The sequence below is a fragment of the Magnolia sinica genome, chromosome 9 (assembly GCF_029962835.1).
Source record: "Magnolia sinica isolate HGM2019 chromosome 9, MsV1, whole genome shotgun sequence".
NCBI lineage: Eukaryota > Viridiplantae > Streptophyta > Magnoliopsida > Magnoliales > Magnoliaceae > Magnolia > Magnolia sinica.
In genome coordinates, this window is record NC_080581.1 from 35273039 (window position 1) to 35293225 (window position 20187).

General features: G+C 39.1%; 1 protein-coding gene across 1 annotated transcript; it reads right to left on the reverse strand.

Moving 5' to 3' along the window:
- Nucleotides 1–5643: 5643 nt before the first annotated feature.
- On the reverse strand, nucleotides 5644–13998 carry LOC131254849 (pyrophosphate-energized vacuolar membrane proton pump). The gene is made up of 8 exons (XM_058255548.1): nucleotides 13606–13998; nucleotides 9683–10257; nucleotides 9210–9589; nucleotides 9037–9123; nucleotides 8625–8955; nucleotides 7331–7741; nucleotides 7156–7215; nucleotides 5644–6217 (listed from the first exon to the last, which is right to left on the reverse strand). The coding sequence occupies exons 1-8, from the start codon at nucleotides 13868–13870 to the stop codon at nucleotides 6011–6013; spliced, it is 2316 nt and encodes a 771-aa protein (XP_058111531.1). The 5' UTR covers nucleotides 13871–13998; the 3' UTR covers nucleotides 5644–6010.
- Between the last annotated feature and the right edge of the window lie 6189 nt (nucleotides 13999–20187).

Consider the following 20187-nt stretch of genomic DNA (forward strand, 5'->3'; position numbering starts at 1 on the left):
CATTCAGTGAAAGAATAATTGGTTTTTGAGCAAAGAATATTGAGATGACCGAAGGAAGTGAATTCAATATCCGTTGGGACAAATTTGATGAGTTTTGTTCCAAGATATTCATAAAACCACATCTAGACAAGCCAGATAAGCCCACCAGATTGGTAGAATCCTTTAATGGTTGCTTCATACATGCTACAATAAAGATGGTCGTGTTTGAAGGGGCAAGGGTAAGTTCATGACCCTGAGCAAGCGCCTTGGTTGGGTGAATATATTCTTTAGTAATTTGCAAAGCACTCACACATAATAGAAAATGGTAGATCCACATCAAAGAAATGCCATGTATTCTTATTCACTTACTTCATCTCGAGACTTGCACTAAAGCACCATGAAAGCAAAATATGTCATACTGGTCTTGTTTGGGAGAATGAAGGGATGAGATTTTTTTTTTAATCAAAGCCCGAGTAGAAAAGCTCGCCAAAAGGGAAATGTGAGTAAATGCACATATATCCATGACCAATCAACCCATGGGGCTGCATCCGAAATGGAACGTATTGGTTGATCAACTTCAGAAGGTCAACGCTGCTACAAGAAGGAGATGATTGGCCGGAAACTCATTCAGAGAGAGTTTAATGCATTCATTAATTCCCGCTTGTTTCCACATATCGCCATATTATGCTTCCACATGAGCAAACCACTCAGCGCAACCATTCATTGGTTTCGATCTTGCTTGTGGAGACTTGAACGCATTAGAGGAATTTGGAAAGTCGTCCGATTGAACAATTAGGACTTCATCGAGACACCTCAGGAAGTTATTCTCGATTTCGGGAAGGTGTTCGTAAGTGACTGCCGGATGGAAAGCACGACCGAGTGTCAACATCGAAGTATCTGGATCAGTTGAGGTGTTAAAGAGTAGATCATTCATCACACCAGATGATAAAACGTCAAGGTCCTTAATGAAAGATTCCAAGTGAAAAGATAGAGTAGAAGAAGAAGAATATGCAACCATGGTGATGATTTAAAAAAGGAAATTCAGGAAGCGTTTATACCAGTGAGAAGAGAAAATGAGAAAGTTAAGGCACCTACTTCAAAATTGCTTACGTATTGACTAGGGCATGTATGCATTAATGAAGAGGAAATCAATACTCCTCGTACAATACGCTTTTATACGACATGTCACATGGGCAGCCTAGAAGCGTGAGACAAAGAATATCTCCTAATAAGGCATCGGTCAAGTAGAATTAATGGGGAAGCAACACGTGGATTAATGGCTGATTGCATTTATGGTATCGGACAACGAAACAATGCCATTATCACCTTTTCACCAAAGATGAAGCGATGTAGGGGGCAATGTTGTACCATAATTCTGGCAATTCTGAGAAAACCAATAGGGAAATGACATGTGGCATTGTATAAGAGATATGAAGTGGATAAAAAGATCTTTAAAGATTTAGAGCACTTTTTATGAGATTACAGTTGGCGTAAGTTTACTTTTACACATTAGAAACATAATGTTATGGTCGATGTACAAGAAGTGCAGTTAAGCTGTTTAAAGATATGAAGGGTGATAGAGGATAACCAAAATAAAATCTTGACTGACAAAAGTGAAGTAAGCAGCCAAGAGGCGTTTAGAAGAGAAAAGGTTGTAAAAGAGAAATATAACAAGAGATTGATATAGAGAACGACATTTTCGACTGCTATAACTATTACAGTAATGGAAGAAGGATATAGAGGAATAAGTTATAGTGAAAATGTATAAATAGCAGACGAATGCGACAGAAAAGACATAATCTAAAAAAATCAACAATCAAACTTATCTATCAATTTCTTTATCTTAGCTTATCCAAGAAGTAGCAATAATCTTAGTAATTCTTAGCTATAATTTTTAATTGTAATCTAAATCTATGCTCATACGCTGGATTTGTTCTTTATCCAATATCAAACAGTTCTCTTAAGAGACGCATTCTTGTGATTACTCCTAGCGATTGATTGTGAATTTTTTATTTTGTTTGATTGCTCTAGTATTTTGATAGTCCTTTCTTGTGGAAGGTACAAAGTAACCCATCTTCGGAGGAAGAACCCCACCCTTCAATTATTACCTAATCATTATCAAATTCTATGAGTGGTTGAGTAAGCTATCTATCTTCTCAAAATATAGTCATATACACTTATATTGGATGTATCTGCTTATTTTAGAACTTGGGGTTAAAGTTGATTGGTTTGGATCGAGCCGCTATATCGATTCTAGCATGCCTGCATAATTAAAAACAAACCGAGCAGCCACACTCGAGTCCTTAACGGTTGGCGTTCAATCCCCACTGTGTGGCTCACTTAAGCCTTGGATCTCCCTCATTTTTTAGTTCATACCCTAAAATGATATTGAAAAATGAATGGACGGCATCAATAAAACACGTACATCATGGTGGACTGCACAAAGCCCCTGCCAGGACCGAGCCCTTCCTAGCAAGGGTAGGAAGCAATCGGCGTCCCCTGGGCTTTTTATAGGCACAAGTGGGGCCCGGCGGTTAAGTGTGTGTGGACCATTCCCCGTTGCCTCCCTGCGCTGGAAGATCCTTGCCGCCCTGGACAATCTCAGTCATTATCTACTCAGAGACTGTTCCATGGAGGAGAGGTTTGGGCATGCTCCATCCGTGTGGGACCAACAGACACTAAATGGTCTCTATCACTAATCTATAGGCCCCACTTTGTACAACTAGAAAACCCGAGGACACATTTATACCCTGCTTTTTCATCCATGGCTGGCATTTCCTACAGGCAAGGGCCATGTTCCATTGATCCAGGTTCATATGATGGGTCTCTCTCTCTCTCTCTCTCTCTCTCTCTCTCTCAAAAGAAGTGAGGTTTCCTAAGCAACATACATATAAGAGATCTCATTTACAGACCATGCAACAGATGCGTGTAAAATCTAATCCCTCCATCAGGTGGGGCACAACCATCTAAATGCACTTATTTGTTTTGAACCCAACTCGAAATCTAAATCCAAAGATGGGTACCCAATAGGTAAACCTGATCAGATCCAGGTCCTGGTATTCAACAATTAGACCTAGACCAAGCGAAACGTGAACCCGACTAGCCCCAGATACGGGTAACATAGGATTCGAACTGAACCCAACTTGCTGACAACCCCATCTTTGGGTATCAATTGCTTACACAAGAAATTGTTGGAAAATAGTATCACTAATGGCATAAACTGAAATCAATTAAAACAGAAAATCAAATAGATACGCTTTCCTCAAAGTGTTGTTCGCCCCCTTTTGTTGGTACGAGTTCGTTGCTAGTTTTTAGTGAACTTCTTCCAGGATACAACAAGCCTTAGTGGATCAACATACAACATCATGAAGATTCCGTGATAGCAACTCAATGCACACATGTAATTCTATGTATTGAGAAAATAAAGAATCTAATAGGAGTGCTTTCAGAGAGAAATCCATAGAGAAGATATGTATTAATCCTCAATTTACATAGGGTATTATAGATAATGAAGGACCATGCATATTTGCAAAGAGATGTTTCTTAAAGATGAATTGAAAACCGTTTAACTCAGTTATGTCTTTTAAGAAGAGATGTGACTTAACGGTTGTCTTTCATGAAGTGATTCGACTTAACTCAAAAAAGGCAGAAGTAATTGTTTTTCGTAACAGTTGGATTCTGACGGCCAAATCGTCACAATGGTTGACATCTGCCGGCTGATCGATACAGTAGTTTGAATCCACCGAGCATTTAGCAGAACAATAACATTTGCCTGGCCAAAACATAGTAACAATCAGGATCCATTGGCTGATTGGTGACACGGCCATTTTCTGCTGGTCAATAGGTAAAATGGTCGTTCTCTTCCAATCGGTTGGCATAGCGATCGTTGACGGCTGATTGATTTTCACAACCATGGTTCTCTTCTGGCCAGTCCTGCGATGAACATACTCGTTATGGCCTATTTTACAACATCTTAGCATAGTCGCACTGTGACTTGTACTGGATCGCGTCGGTCCATGGTAGGTCGGGTGGGAGCGCCACTTGTGACACAATGCACATGTGCATCACTAGCACTTCTATAGCAACAATGCTTCATTATCCACACTGCACGTGCATAAGCGTGCGTGCATTTCAATGATTCACACTGGAAGACGCAAGCTAACATTCTTCTCTTTCATTCTCCAAACAAAAATAGTACAGAAGTAAAGCTTATAAACCTCTCTAGCACTTTCTCTCTAAGCAATGTAAGATTAAAGAATTTTAAAGAATTTTTACTTATTTGGAAGAAAAACGAAATTCAAAATATTTTTGAATTTGAGTGGAGAAACTTCAACTTACAAGTAACTACACTTTCCCACTTATGCACCCCTTCTTTAGATGATCCATGGACAAACATTAACAAAGAACTTAAGCTCGAACAAACTGGTTAATCAAAGGACAGATAGACCATTGACCAGTGGTTAATCAATGGAAATATAGACCATTGACCATTGGTTAATCAATGGACAGATAAACCATTGACCATTCTATGATTTGAGCCATCAGTAGATATCAAATCATCCTTCATGGTAACCATACTTAAAACTTACCGGGATTCAAGGTGGGCCTACCTCTTGAATGTTTACGATCATCCACAATACGTGGCCCAATTAGTTGACTACCAAATCTGACAACTAGACCAGGCCTGAACAGATCCCTGGAAAACCCCTCTTTGCAAAGCTCGCATTTCTTCAATTCCAACCAAGGCCTTATCGCCCTGAAACAGGAATGTATAGCATGTATCACCCATGAAATGATACAGCTGTTTTGGTCCGAAATGCCGGCTGCTACGGGTTTTTATCGGAGAAGATACAAACTGGTCCGAAATGCAGGTTACAGCGATTTTAAACTTTGATTCGAAGGGCAGGCACGTGCTCGGCAATCCAGACGACAGCCCTGCTGCATCCCCCATCAGGGTGAAGTGAATAGACCACGCCAAAACCCAATCAATAGGACAATCATAGCCTTCAATTTGTGGCCTACACATGGCCTATATACAGTTTACGCGCAATTGTTCGAAATTCAAATATTCCTGGCTAAGATCTTCCACCCTGGAAGATTTTTGGAGCACGGTCCAATAGAAGTGTATATTAAAGTTTACTGAAGCATGGCCCCCGCTTCTCTGAATTGTACACACATTGCTCTCTTCATGTATCCGTATATACGATTCCTCCTGTTATAGATTGGCAATCATTGCAATCAAAGTCCATCAATGGCTCAAACCCCAGCAAATGTCATCAATCATGTGTGGTTAACATCTTCTAGACCATGGGCCATAGGACAGGCCACCATTTGGATAGGAATCTGGATCCTCTTCTTGCCACAAGCAGGAAAATCATGTTTTCCTGTGTCGTGATTGGTCCACATCATCACTAAGATTGTCAGCACTGCTGCATTAAATGCAATGTGTGATGATGTGGCCCAATTAGATTGTAACATGCTATACAAACTCTAAGGAGAAACAAGCAACCAAAAGGGGGAAAATGAAATATTTGGTTTCACCTTCAGCTGAAAATAGGGGAGAGGTGGTCCCTGGCTTTAAAATGCTAAACCTGTCACATTCCCCATCGTTCAGTAACCCCGTCTACATCAATCAAAAAGCAATCAAGGCATCCAACAGAGGAATGATATAAAAGATATTTCTTTCTAAACGCCTCACTATCTCTCTCATGGGAAGGGAATCCAATGACGTTACACACCAATACATCTGCCACAATAAGAATAATCATCATAAGAATAATCATCACCATCCATCTCCATCTAATCTATAAAAAGGGAGAAAAAAAAAAAGAAAAAAAAAAAAAGACGAAATTTTCTTGCCCATGTCAAAGCAAGAAAATCATGGGCCGTCAAAGTAATTGCCACTACAACCTAAATATTTAGCTAATAAAATGAAAATGGGAGGAGAATCATCGAAAATAGGGGGTCCTTTTATCGACTCTGTAGCTACCAGGAAAAGAAACTAATCTCCCATCGTTTCTTCTCTTTCACTCTAGAATATCTTGAAGAGCAGCCCTCCATGCCTGGCAAAGAAAGGAGCAAACACCAGCGACTCCACAGCCATGAGCTTTATGAGAATGTTGAGTGATGGCCCTGACGTGTCCTTAAGTGGGTCCCCAATGGTGTCACCAATCACAGCAGCCTTGTGCGGGTCTGATCCCTTGGGGCCGAGCGTCCTTGCATGCTCCGAAGCACCGGCCTGACCACAATTACAAAGAGTGTCAGTGACCATTTACAAAAGCAGCTGAAAATGGGGAGAAACCATCTACAGAGAGCTTCCATCAGGAAAAACGAGCAAGAATAGTCTTTGTAAATATGGTGTCATCCATTAACCATTGAAAATTAAGGAAAATTTGATATGAGTTGAAGGGGGAAAAAGAAGAAGAAGAAAGATCAACCACCTATAACCACAGATCTTGTTTGGGAGTTCAATAGGGGAAGGCATTTGCAGGCTCCACACCTTTGGCTAGTGACGGAAGTCACCACTTTTCAGTTGGGGACCCACAAAATACACATGGGCCCCATCATTTGGGATTTTATCACATTGCCTTAGCTAATGGAGCTCATGGACTACCCAATGTAGCCTGCAAACTACCGCTCCCCTGCACACACACATGCACAAACACAAGCACACAAACGACTTTCACTCGTAAAATTATATTTGCTTCTCACTCATTGGTTTTACGAATGCAGGACAGACTCATTCCATGTTCTTACAACACCAAATATTGAATGACCCGCAGCCATAGGTTCCTGGATGGACAAAATGTCTCCACATTCATATAACAATGGCATTCCCTTGGTGAATTTCAGGATTTAGGCTCCACCTTATGGAGCGCATCTAAGTGAAAACAAGAAACAGCAACTACTCGCGTCTCGCAGAAAAACAATTCATGCTCAGTTCTCCAAGAAAAGACTGAGAATTGCTGGTGGGAGAATCCACACACTTCACAATCAGATCCATTACAGATTCCACGCGTCAATACTGATGTAACATACAGGGGTCACAAGACAATGGGTAGGTTGATTGCTTTTGAGAAACAGCTTTCTTATTTCAAAAGCGCTGAATATGCTATACTTGTGTAATTCAACATTTGAAAAACAAATGGAGAACCCGGGAAAGGATATGAGCGCTACCTCAATGTACTTCTTGGCATTATCCCATGCCCCGCCGGTGTTGGATGCGGAGATTGCAATCTGTAGAACATACCAGAATTTAGTACTCCAGATGTGTCTGGAAACAAATTAAAACACACACACACACACACACACACACAAAAAGGAATGCACATTAGAACTTCTCTCTACTTGCCTGTACTCCAGAAACAAGGGAACCTGCTAGGACACCTGAAAGAGTTTCCACACCAAAGAAGGTCCCAACAATGAGAGGTGTGAGCATAACCAGTGCACCTGGTGGGATCATTTCCTTGATCGACGCATCTGTGGAGATCTTGACACAGGTTGCATAGTCAGGTTTGGCAAGACCCTCCATGAGACCTGGTATGGTGTTGAACTGCCTGCGCACCTCCTCTACCATTTTAAGGGCAGCACTACCCACACTCTTCATTGTCATGGCCGAAAACCAATATGGGAGCATCGCACCAACAATCAACCCAATGAAGACCTTTGGGGTCAGAACATCCACTGTTGAAATCGCCGCACGACTCACAAAGGCGCCAAAAAGTGCCAGAGACACCAGGGCTGCGGATCCAATGGCAAATCCCTTGAAACCAAGAATCAGGTGGAAACAATCAGAAAGCCTGTAGCACTCAAAATGAATGGGGTAGAGCAAGAGAAAGAAACTGTAAAGAGAATCAAGAACAAATATATAAACTACGCTAACACAGTTGAACCACAATTTGCCACTGCCTAAAGAAACGCGAGGGTAAAAAAGGAAAAGAAAAAGAAAAAGAACAAGAGAAGTTCCTTCAATGATAAGAAACATGATCTTATTCTGTCAGTACTCATGAACGGATAGATAAAAATATGGATAAGAATGTACATAATACACAAATGCATATGATATGCATAAATACAAGTATTCACCCGATTAACACTCTTTCCACTAGATCCACTATGGTTTAAGCAAAACTGGTGCCATCTTGGACATTATATGCTCATCTTTCTACAGAATAGAAGGTAAATGTTTGTATTTTTATTTTTATTTTCATGTCAAGAGCGTCAATGGGCACCAGCTGGTGCAGCACATCATCTTTCTTTTCTTTTCTTTTTCTTTTTCTTCAGGAAATCATCTGGCTGTTCTAGGGAGTTCCCCAATTTCTTTTTTCTCCCCAGAAGGTTATACACAAGATCCTCATGTCAAAGCAACCAAATGCATGTAACATGTGCAAGCAACAAATACCAAAACAAGCAAACAAACAATAAGAGAACAAAAATTAAAAGAACAATATCTACAGATGTAAAAGGTGAAGTCAGATCAATTTGCAGAGAATGAACATCACATGTAAAAATGACAACTAGAAAATCCCTACAAGAAAAGAGAATAATAATAACAATAATATTAATAACCCGTATAATTGGGAGTCAGATACCATTGGTTACTTTGAAGTAGAAGAGAACTAATTCCAGAATTATAAAATACCAACCTTTCCAATTGCAGCAGTAGTGTTTCCTGCAGCATCAAGGGCATCAGTTCTCTCACGGATCCTGTGGCTCATGCCCGCCATCTCTGCAATGCCTCCAGCATTGTCACTGATGGGGCCATATGCATCAATGGCCAAACCAGTGGCAATAGTGCTCAGCATTCCAAGGGCAGCAACTGCAATGCCATACATGGCAGCAAGGCTAAAACTGACAAAAATGCTGACTGCAATAGCAAAAATGGGAATAATGACAGATTTGTATCCCAGAGCAAGCCCAAAGATAACATTAGTGGCAGCTCCAGTCCTGCAAGAATCGGCAACATCTTGCACGGGGCTGAAAAAAAGATGGAACTTGGAGTTGTAAAGATTGTATCTCACCAAAATATCAAAAGAATAACAGCAATTCGGTAATTACCTGTATGCATTGCTCGTGTAATATTCAGTTACAAACCCAATAACCAGCCCGGCCCATAAACCAATGGCGACACAGAAGAACAGCTCCCTGCAAAATCCAAGTCAAGATTCACTGCTGGCAGTTGACATCAATGCCTGACCCTATTGCAAAAACAAATATTATAGAAGGCTTACCAGTTCTTCACAGACTTCTGGACACCAAAATTGAAGATTGTGAAGGATGATGGGAGGCTGATCCAACTAACAATCGCGATCCCAGCAGTCATCAGAGCAGTGGAGATGATGAGCTGCTTCTTCAATGCTGGCTCAATCTCCTTCACTGCCTTGATTTCAAAGAAATCGGTTGCAAAAAGAGTAGTGATCAAGCAAACAATGATACCCATGGAGCTAATGAGCAGGGGATAACACATTGCAGTAAAATCATGGTTGATTCCAAAAGATGAGATAGAGGCAACAACAAGGGCGGCACAAGAAGACTCCGCATATGAGCCGAAAAGATCAGATCCCATCCCAGCAATATCCCCGACATTGTCACCAACATTGTCAGCAATCACCTGAAAATAGATAGAACAATGGTTTAGCTTTCAAGCCAACTTTGCTTAGGAAGCAAACAGACTAGGGTTTTTAGGAAGAAAGAAGTTAATTACGGCTGGGTTTCTTGGGTCATCCTCGGGAATGTTCCTCTCAACTTTACCCACAAGATCTGCACCAACATCCGCAGCTTTTGTGTATATGCCTCCACCAACTCTCCCAAATAGAGCCATGGAAGACCCGCCAAGGCCATAACCAGTAATGGCTTCAAAAAGGCCTTCCCAATCATCACCATAGTACAACTTGAAAAGATTGATAGCTATGTAAAGAACCAACAGGCCATTTGCTGCAAGCAGAAAACCCATGACAGCACCAGATCTGAATGCGGTGATAAAAGCCTTTCCAACACCCTTCCTCGCCTCTAGAGTTGTTCTGGCATTCGCATAAGTAGCAATCTTCATCCCAAGGAAGCCAGAAACAACTGAGGTGATTGCACCGAGCAAGAAGGATATAGTGCTGAAGATGGCATTTGCAAGTGCAGACTTGCACATCTTGTCCTTGCTATAGGTGCAGGGCTGACTCTTCGTACTGAAGCCTTCTACAGAGCCAAGGAAGAGGAAGATGAGGATTGCAAATGCAATCATGAAGATCCCAACATATTGATACTCGGTGAAAAGGAAAGAAGTTGCCCCTGTTATAAGCATACACACTGGATTCAGAGAACTGAACGCCCCTTTAACTATTGCAGTGATTATTAGCTGACACAAAAAATCTAGTCTGATGGAAAACTTAAAAAGAAGAGAGAGAGAGAGAGAGAGAGAGAGAGAGAGAGAGAGAGAGAGAGAGAGAGATCCAAGGTCTAATTTATGTGATTACTGCAAGCAGACAATAAAACTCATTGAACAAGAAGAGGCAAAATATTAAAAACAATCTTGTATAAAATTGAAGAAGGTTAAAAATAAAAAATAAAAAAATTGGAATGCAATTTGGTGACTGAATTATACCAGAGCTTATATGATTGGCTAAAATCTAATAACAACAATCAAGGGAAAACAATGGTAGCTAGTGAGCCCAATTGGGGACAGAGGTCACCACCACAAACATGACCCAAATCTAGGGCAATCACGAACCATTGATCAGTTGGGCCACTATGGCTGGGCCATACGTCAAATATAACAGTGAACTGATGATAACAATCCAATCAGCTTAATATCTCCCATTGAATGTGGACATCTGCTCATTTGTTTTTCATCAGTCCATTTGCAAGTCACTAACATGGGGATTAAGATAGGATCCAAGGTTTAAAATACCATCCAATACTACATCGAATCATTCAAAAATAAAATAAATAATAAAAGACTCAGTCTTACAAATTACAACACAAATCATTATGGTTTCACCCTCATATCAGTTTCAATTCATACCGAGAAAAATTACTAGACTGAAACGGGGTCAACACCACCAAAACAGAACAAGCCAGGGCAAGTTTCCTTATGCTGGCAAGTCGCCTCTATTTAAAACCATGGTCTCATCACAGTGAATTTCGAGCTTTACCTCAACACATGGTGGCCACTAGATCAACAATATTCATTGCCGTAGGTAGGACCTGCAACATGTGATGGAGACATTGGAGATGTGCAAGCACCCATCTTCAAGAAGGTCTGCAGGCATCCCTAAATCCCTATCAAACATTGTCTTAGCACGTTGAGCATAACAGTGATTAAAATAAGAGGGTAGGTAATCAACATTTTTACTTTCGGATTCAGTTGACTGAGCCAACTCGGATTCAGTTAAACCCAATCTGGTTTGACACCGCAAGTCACCCAGACGATTCACCCCTGCCTTGGCTGAGTTGCAACTCGAATAAGGACGGTATGACTCTGTCCAAGTAGCCGAGTCCTAAGGCCATGCAGCAAATCCTTTTAAACTAGCATGTCACCCAAATCTCCACCATTCACATGGCTTGCATACAGTGATCAAATCCACACCATGGATAAGTCATGGTCCATCCAATGAGGGACCAAAGAAAAAAATTTCTGTTTACCAGTATTATAAGAATTGTATGATTCATGTCGTGAATCACACCGTATCGTATGGGTGCATGATCCGAATCATACACCCAAATTGCAAATCTTAAATAATCATATTGAATCTTTCGAATGGTAGGATAATCGTAGGCGGCATAAATGGGCCCAAAAATTAATTAAAATATGCTTCTTCTTTTTTGCTTTTTTATTCAACTTTTCCTCTTTCTTTTTACCCCTTAAAACATGAAAAAAGCACTCCCTTACTAAAATATCCTCATTTTCTCTTTAGAAAGGGAGAGAGGGAGGGAGGAAAGAGCAGATCTGGGGATTTTGATACTCAAAAACCCAAGACAAAAATAAAAAATAAAAAAAATCAAGATATCTTTTTAGTCACTTGATGGAATCAGATGCCATTTTTCTAACATGATTCTAAGCTTAAGATAGGTACAAAACAAAAAAAATATTAAAGGACTCTTACATGTTTTTTAAGCTAAATTTTTGAAAGAGAAGAATCCTTTACTATCATCATATGTAAACTAAACACGTTTTCAATGAACAATATTATGATATGCATTACTTTTTTGGCACATGTCGATGGGCCATGGATGCTTGATGAGCTTTTAATCTTTTCTCGTTTACTCATATTTTTTCAGACGATTTTGATATTTTTTTAAAGAAATTTGGAAAATAAAAAATAAAAAATCATACGATTTGAGATTCAATACAATTCAACCCTAACCCCTATTACGAATTTTTTTCATCGAAGATAAGCAACCCCTACTACGAGATCACTGTTTACCATACATGGACGGTACATAATATGTAAATTGTTTAGAACTACTAATTCAGGAGGTGCTTCAGGCTACAGAATTTTAACCCTCAAACAACTCAGAGACCGCCACGCAGTCACTATCGTCACACAACCCTAGCCCTTTCTTCCTCCTCAAGAAGATAGGGCCACGCACTGCCAAAAACGTCCAGCGTTCTGCCACCCAGCACTCATACATGTGGGCACATGCTCATCTAGACTGTTGATCTGTTGATCCCTGCTGCTGATGTGGAGACCCCAAAACTCTCCCAGATTACCAGACCCTAGAAGTTCGATCAGTAGCCTATAAATAGATCACGGAGGATAAAAATAGAAGGAAAATAAGCCAAAACATCAAACGGCTTGGATTTTCCAATCTTGGACATGCTCAGGACGTCCCTCATCCACAGTGGTTACATCAGATCAACAGCTGGATTGCCCTATCACAGGTGCCAGAAGTACAAAATCCCAACCTATCATAAACAACAACAACAATAATAATAATGACAATAATAATAATAATAATAATAATAATAATAATAATAATAATAAAACATTTGGAAAATTAGGAAACTTCTCAGCACCCTATATAATTCCTTGAAAGGAATCACGAAAGGCTCCATTGGATGGAAGGCGGGAACCATGCAACATCCAGCCAGAGAGAGAGAGAGAGCATTAGCATGCCGAAACCTCGTAAATTGCAAAAAAAATAAAAATAAATAAATAAATAAATAAAATTTGTGATAACCGGTTGGTCCAAACGCACCCCCATTGTACCGAACATTGCCGGACACATAGTAAGAAACTGAACGAGATAGGACCCTACAAAACGATCAGATCGCGAAATCTTGCACGCCATCTATCTACCCATTTGCTCAGGCTCAGTGCCCGATCATCCCCTCAAAGAAATCACAAAAGGCTCCGTTTGGACACGCACGTACACACGCACAGAGAGAGAGAGAGAGAGAGAGAGAGAGAGAGAGAGAGAGAGAGAGAGAGAGTTTGGACGGAAGACACGCATGCACACACCCCAAACTGAAACCTTGCAAATTGCAAAGATATGCAATAAGTAGTTCGTCGAAACGCACCCCTGTAAGGCCGAAACCCTACCACTGCCGACATACATTAAGGAACGGAAAGAGATCCGACAGTACGAAACTGTCAGATCTGGAAAGAGAACAGGTGAGGTGAGAAGCTAAAGGACCTTCTGAGATGGCGTTCTGTATTTCAGCACATTTCACGACGACGTTGTGGTCGTTGAGGCCTTCCTCCTCCTCGATGAGGTAGTCAGTGTATCCACCGTTCTTGTTGCTGCTGTTGTTGTTATTGGACGGTGGAGATTGGCGCTCGGGAGTGACCTTAACGCGGGAGACGATGACCCATTGGATGAGGGAGAAGGCGATGCCGATAACGGCCGCTGCCGGAATCAGAATCTCCGTCAGGAGATCGGAGAGGATGGCCGCTCCCATGACGGAGAATGTAACGGAGGGAATGGGAAAAGGGGGAAAAAACGGAGGGGGACTGCAGATGAGGGTTTTCTTTCCAGAGCTGTTGCTGCAATGCCCCGACCTTCGTCTTCGTATTTATATATACTGCAAGCTCGAAGTGGAGAAAAGGGAGGGGGGGAAGTAAGATGTGGGGGAGGTGGATTATGGTGGTCCGCTGTAGTACTGAAATAATAGGTACGCCGGCTCTTTTAGCAGTATGATATAATATCGGTGAGATTTTTAAAAGATCGCGATATTGTCGCGGAATCTGGATAAACCAATATAATCGCGATGAAAGTGCGACATTTTTAAAATCTCGGCCGATTTTAATCTTCACGATTTCATCTCACATTTATTTTAATTTTAATAGAAATTTTCTTATAGGTTAAAATAATTTATTTTTTATTTTATATCCAATTTTTCAAAACTATATAGTAATTTATAACGAATTTTTGTAAGTGTTTTATTTCTTGCAACATTTTGAATAAATACATTCTTGTATATAGGTTAAGTGGTAAATGATTTTCAAATGTAAATTATTTAGTTTTTTTGTTTGGCTTTAAGATATAAGTGATTTATAGATAAATAATTACTTATATTTAAATAATTTATTTTATAAATAGGGAGCTAGTTCTTGCAAATAAATCACTTAAGTTATAAAAGAAGAACTGGTGAATGAAATCTCATCTTTTTTGCTTGCCAAAATAAAATAAGGGGGTGTTTGTTTTCTACTTTACCGCCAGAAATAAAAGTAAATAAATAATTATTATTTTTCATAAGAAATACACAGTAGCCATCCCATACACAGTAAGCTTTGATTTGACTTGACACTAATATCAAGAAAAAATTTTAAAATTTTATAGAACCCACCTTACTATGTGTCTGATCCAAGCCGTCCATTCATTGTAATAGCTCGTTTTAGGGCATAAACTGAAAATTGAGACAAATCAAAAGTGCAAGTGTACCACAACATAAGAAACATGAGGATTAAACACACACCATTGAAAACTTCTTGTGGGCCATAGGAGTTTTGTATCCAGCTGATAATTGTGTTTTTCCTTCATCCGTGTCTATGTGATCATATGAATAAGTTGGATCACAAATACAAATCATTGTGAGACCCACGGATGGCTTCACATTTCAATGATGGATGTTAATATCCCCTTATTTGCTGCGGTGTGGTCCAATGGAGTTTATAAACTATCTATTTTTTTGGCATGAGCACTAGAATGATTTGGTAAAATAAATAGACAGTGTGAATCGATCACATACATCATAGTGAGATCCAAAAATTTCATTCCGTCATTCTAACCTTTTTTCAAAAACGTAAATTCCCAAAATCGAAGTATAAATCTTTATGTTTTCTCTCTTCTAAACAATAAAAATAGGTTATAATTACATATTTAACACTATTTACAATGGTAAATAAAAAAACAAACGAACCTCAAGGATAGATATTGCAAATTTGTAAAACTTATAAGTTATTTACCAGTAAAAAGTTCATCAAAATGTAAGGTAATTCATGAAAAAATGCAAAATTTCCCGTATGCCTGGAGAAATTCCTCAGCCCATGAAACTACATCAATTGGATGTGGTTTCCATCCCCTATGCTTTCCATTGCAAGAACGCACATTGAAAAATGTTGTAATATTCTCAAGTACCGGTATATTGCTCTTACGTGTATCAATTCACTTGGACAAGCCAACAAATTAATTTGAACTATTCAATTGAATTCGAAACATATTTCTATTAGTTAGGATAAGAAAAAAAAAAAAAGAGCACAATGATCAAATGACCTAATCTATCCTTTATTTAACCTTAGTTTTCTACTATCATCTTCTTTCAAGCTATAGATGGGATGGTTACAATTGTCTAAAAAAAATTGATTCTTTAGAATTATAACCAATTGATGGTGGGTACGAACAAACAAAATGGACTAAAATTTTCATTTAATCTATTCTTATGTCAATGTTCTTCACCACCTATATTAAAGGTGATTGAACAAATGATTCATATTTATCGGATCACTCTGACATTTGCCCGGTAGCCTATAAAAGGTACACTCAAACTAATGAACCATATAAATTAATGGATTGGCCTGTGTACGTATGCCTTAGTGCAACTAGGAGCACTTATAGTGAGAACTAGACCTCTCTTTTTATTTTGTTAAAAGGATATCACCCTGCCGAAGGAACAAAAAATAAAAATAAAAATAAACACAAAAAGAAGAAGCTTTGATTCCATGGCAGAGTGTGAACATTGATTCCTAGGCATATGCTTTGCACCCAAATATTTCAAACCAAACCGTACACATGGCGGCCCACATCTAGATGGAATAAATTCTAAATTTATGATGATTAATTGTCTAACTATATATTTGATATTTATTGAACAAAGGAATGCTCTTGGTACCTATCGGGTGTTACCATCAAAAACTTGACGTGGGCCGAACTTTCATGATCCATCTCATAGTTAGGTATGCAGCTTTTTCTTAACCATTGAATTCAAAAATCATGATAATCTACAACTGAAGTAGGCCACCTCATTGTAGGAAATATTTGGATGCAACGGTCGCCATTAGTTTGTGTGGTCCAAATTGGTGTTTGCATGCTGTCCAATCCATTCATGTCCAAATTGGTGTTTGTACGCTGTGCAGTCCATTCTTCTGATGTGTGGCCTCATCATTAATATATATATATATATATATATATATATATATATATATATATATGGAAAAGGTACTATGCGACTCGACCTCACAATTAGCTCCCGTGAGGTCAAGCTGTGTGGGCCCACCGTGATGCCTGTCGACCATCAACATCGTACATTTGATGGGTACCCTCTAAATTATGGTATATCCCAAAAATCAGCCGTATACGGAACTCAGGTGGGCCATATCATCTAAAATCATGTGAAACACCGTTAAAACATATAAAAGCACTTGGTGGGGCCCACTTGAGTTTTGAATGCTGCTGAAAGTTGGTCTGAACCCTCATGCAAGTGTGACACACATAATGGATGAGCTGGATTTGCAAATTACATCTCAGTGGGCCCAAAAAACTGATTATGAATGTTTTAATGGTGCACGGCCCCTCCCCACTTCTGTATGTGGTGTGGCCCACATAAGTCATGGATTGACTTAATTTTTGATACCTAGGCCCACGATGGAACGATGCATCTGACTGATGGGTTAGAGGTTCGAAACGCATCACGGTGGGGCCCACACAGCTCGACCACATGGGACGGACTCATGAGGTCGAGCGCATAGTACCTTTTCCCTTATATATATATATATATATATATACACACACACGGTATTTCAAAACTCAAATATTAAATAGGGCATAACATGTGAATTTAAATGTTACAGGCTTAGCCTGATTTTTGGGATGAAGGCCAAACAAGAGGTAGCTTGTCTAATTGACATTAGAGCTGTTCAAATTGTGACCCAACACCATCCAACTAGCTGGTTTCAAATCTCCACAGCCCCACCACGGTGTATGTGTTTTGTCGACACCACCCATCCATTTTTCCACCTCATTTTTAGGGCATGAGCAACAAAGAAAAAAAAAGAATAATAATAAAAAAAAAGAAAAAGAAAAAAGAAGAGGCAAATCCATATTGAACGTCCATGGTTAAAAACTTCCTACGGCTCACTATAATAATTATTTTCCATCCAACTAGTTAATAAGGCGTGAATGCCCATGAAGACGGAGAAAATGCCCTCCCTTTCTTTACTTTCATCGTTGATCCATTATAGTTTGGTTTTATTTGGTTTATGGGATTGACTTAGTGGTTTGATTTATGGGATTGACTCAGTGGTAAAAGTGCATTTGACTTGAAGTCATCATTAGCTAGAATATAACTTTAAAATCTAATGTTGGCTAGGACCTGTCGAATTTTCTAAAGGACGAGAAATCACGAGATTCATCGATGTCAAGTGAGTACTATGTTGGTTTACACCATAGATTCTAGGTAAGGGCCTCAGTTACGAAAAATAAAGGGATTAGGCACCATTTTCGATCCATACGATGCATGGTCTCTACTTGACAGGACTGTAGTTTTTAAGGGGGTTTAGGAAAACTTACAATAGCTATGAGTTAAGCCATACTAATCTATAAGGCCTAATGAGTTGGCAAAATAAAGAAAAATATAGAGACAATAGAAAATTAGGAAAAATATTAAATCATACTACATAGGGTTTAAAGATGTAGGTAAGCGAAATTTAAAAAAAAAGAAAAGCAAAAGCAGTAAAAGATGTGTGTATGTGTTAATGCTATTAATGCTCAGTTATGTGCGAAGCGAAATACAGCTTGATTCAAGATGTGAAAAGAAAAATGAAAAATCAGACACCCATTTCAATAAAAAAGGATGGCCAGATGTCCTGAATTTCGATCATACTCGTTGACTTCAGTATTTTTTCAACTTTAAGCTTCAATTAGACAGAGTTGCCGAAGAATCCTTTAAAGATGATAGAGGGCTAGACAAGCTTGGACACGTGCCACTTTAAGATAGGAGAAATCACGCCACGACAGGAACTGACTTTGAGGTTTCGTTGAGCCATTCTTCCGTGACAATCGGATTCTTCTATAGCCTCTGCCCTCTCTGGTTTCCTCTACGTCTATGTCTACCTCCATTTTGTTCACAAGGAGTTCCTTAAATAAACATTTAGGACTTTGTCAACCGCATTGCACCACGATGCACTATGAATTAGGAACGAGGTGTACAGAGGAGTCAAAGCCCTCTAATTGGATCATCTTCAGCCCATACTTAGAAACAGACTTAGGTAGATAGCCTTTTTGAAATAAGGCTCTGGGTCAGTGGGTGCTCCTGGTGACTATGTTTCTCTTTTGCTCTGCCACCATGTGCTCTAGAGATGGCTGATCTAACTTGATAGTTGTCTTTAAGGCTTGCCCTACGCCATATGGGTGCTTCGATCAATGCTCAATTGAAGTAAATAAGTGGAATTTAACATCACTTAAGGTGGAGATTGTATCTAGAAATGGTTCACATGGTACCTGAAAAGGAGAGCTTAAGAAGTCCTAGAGGGGGAGAGTAGGACTATGCCAAATAATTGAATAAGTGCTGAATAATAAATAAATCAAAGATATCAATTGTCTTAGTATTGAAATGTTGATTCCAACTGATTCTTAGGACTACCTTCACCGAAACAAGTTTAGCTAGGACAACCTTATTTCATGAATGTGATTAGAATCAAAACCCCAAACTAAGCAAGAGTAAATAAAATAAATATTACAATCATTCAACACTTGTACTGAAATGAAATTACAACCATTTACCACAAAAATAATAAAAACATTCACCACAAACACCGAGAATTATAATGGTTTGATGTGTCAACAACTGTTTTTAAACAACCACACCTACTCCACTCCCAAAATTACTCTCCACGTAATCTTGGCTTTCACTATGAATAAGGTTTTCTCAGGGTCATCTTAAAACCTGATACAATTGTGATTTTACCGGGCTATCACAAACAAAACCCCTCACTGAGATTTTCTGACTAACTTAGAAAAATCAATACTAAGATTTTCCTGCTATCTCAGAATAACCAAATACAGAAAGTAAATAAGTGTATACTTATCTTCACCGTAGAAGAATCTGTAGCCGAAGAACTTCTTTTCTTGAATGTTCAATGTTCAGTTCGATAGAAAAGGTACAGGGTTCTATTAATTTTAATTAAGATTTATTTTTTGGGGGGGTTAGCTTGATAGTACACACCCATGTCAGTACACACACTTCATGTTAGCCACCCCCACCAGGGATCGATACTAAGACCTCAAGGTATCTCCACTCAGTCTGCCAGTTGAGTTATGGATCTGGGTGTAATTTTAATTAAGACTAAACCAATGGCTACTTGTATTAATTCATTTAAATCTCAATAAGAAGAGTAATATCCACTCTTTTTAGAATCAGAATGACAGAATCTGAGATTAAGGAATTACTAAAAAGCTATAAAAAGCAATTTATAAATATCGTTCAATAGCTTGAATATAAATGGAGCTTCTCTCTCATTTACAGAAGGATTTGAATAGTCATGAATGAATTTTCGGATTGAGAGAGAACCTCAATTTATAGGCAAAGAAGTTGGCTCTTTGACTGACCTAAGACAGTATTCGACTGACCCAAGCACTGGATTCTGTAACGTCTTGAAAAAATCCGTACAAAGACTCGAGTATCACCTCAGGCAGAAATCACTAATGACCGAATTCTTTAGGAATTAGACGAAAATTAATTAAGTACTAAACTAAATTAATCAGTGAATTAGCTCAAACCAC

What these genes read in the sequence shown, in the direction of transcription:
- LOC131254849 (XM_058255548.1), bottom strand. Translation starts at nt 13,870, where the DNA reads ATGGGAGCGGCCATCCTCTCCGATCTCCTGACGGAGATTCTGATTCCG. An exon ending in CTACTGCTGCAATTGGAAAG is followed by an intron (nt 7,742 to 8,624) that starts GTTGGTATTTTA and finishes CTTGGTTTCAAG; the next exon opens with GGATTTGCCATTGGATCCGC. An exon ending in CCCTTGTTTCTGGAGTACAG is followed by an intron (nt 7,216 to 7,330) that starts GCAAGTAGAGAG and finishes TATGTTCTACAG; the next exon opens with ATTGCAATCTCCGCATCCAA.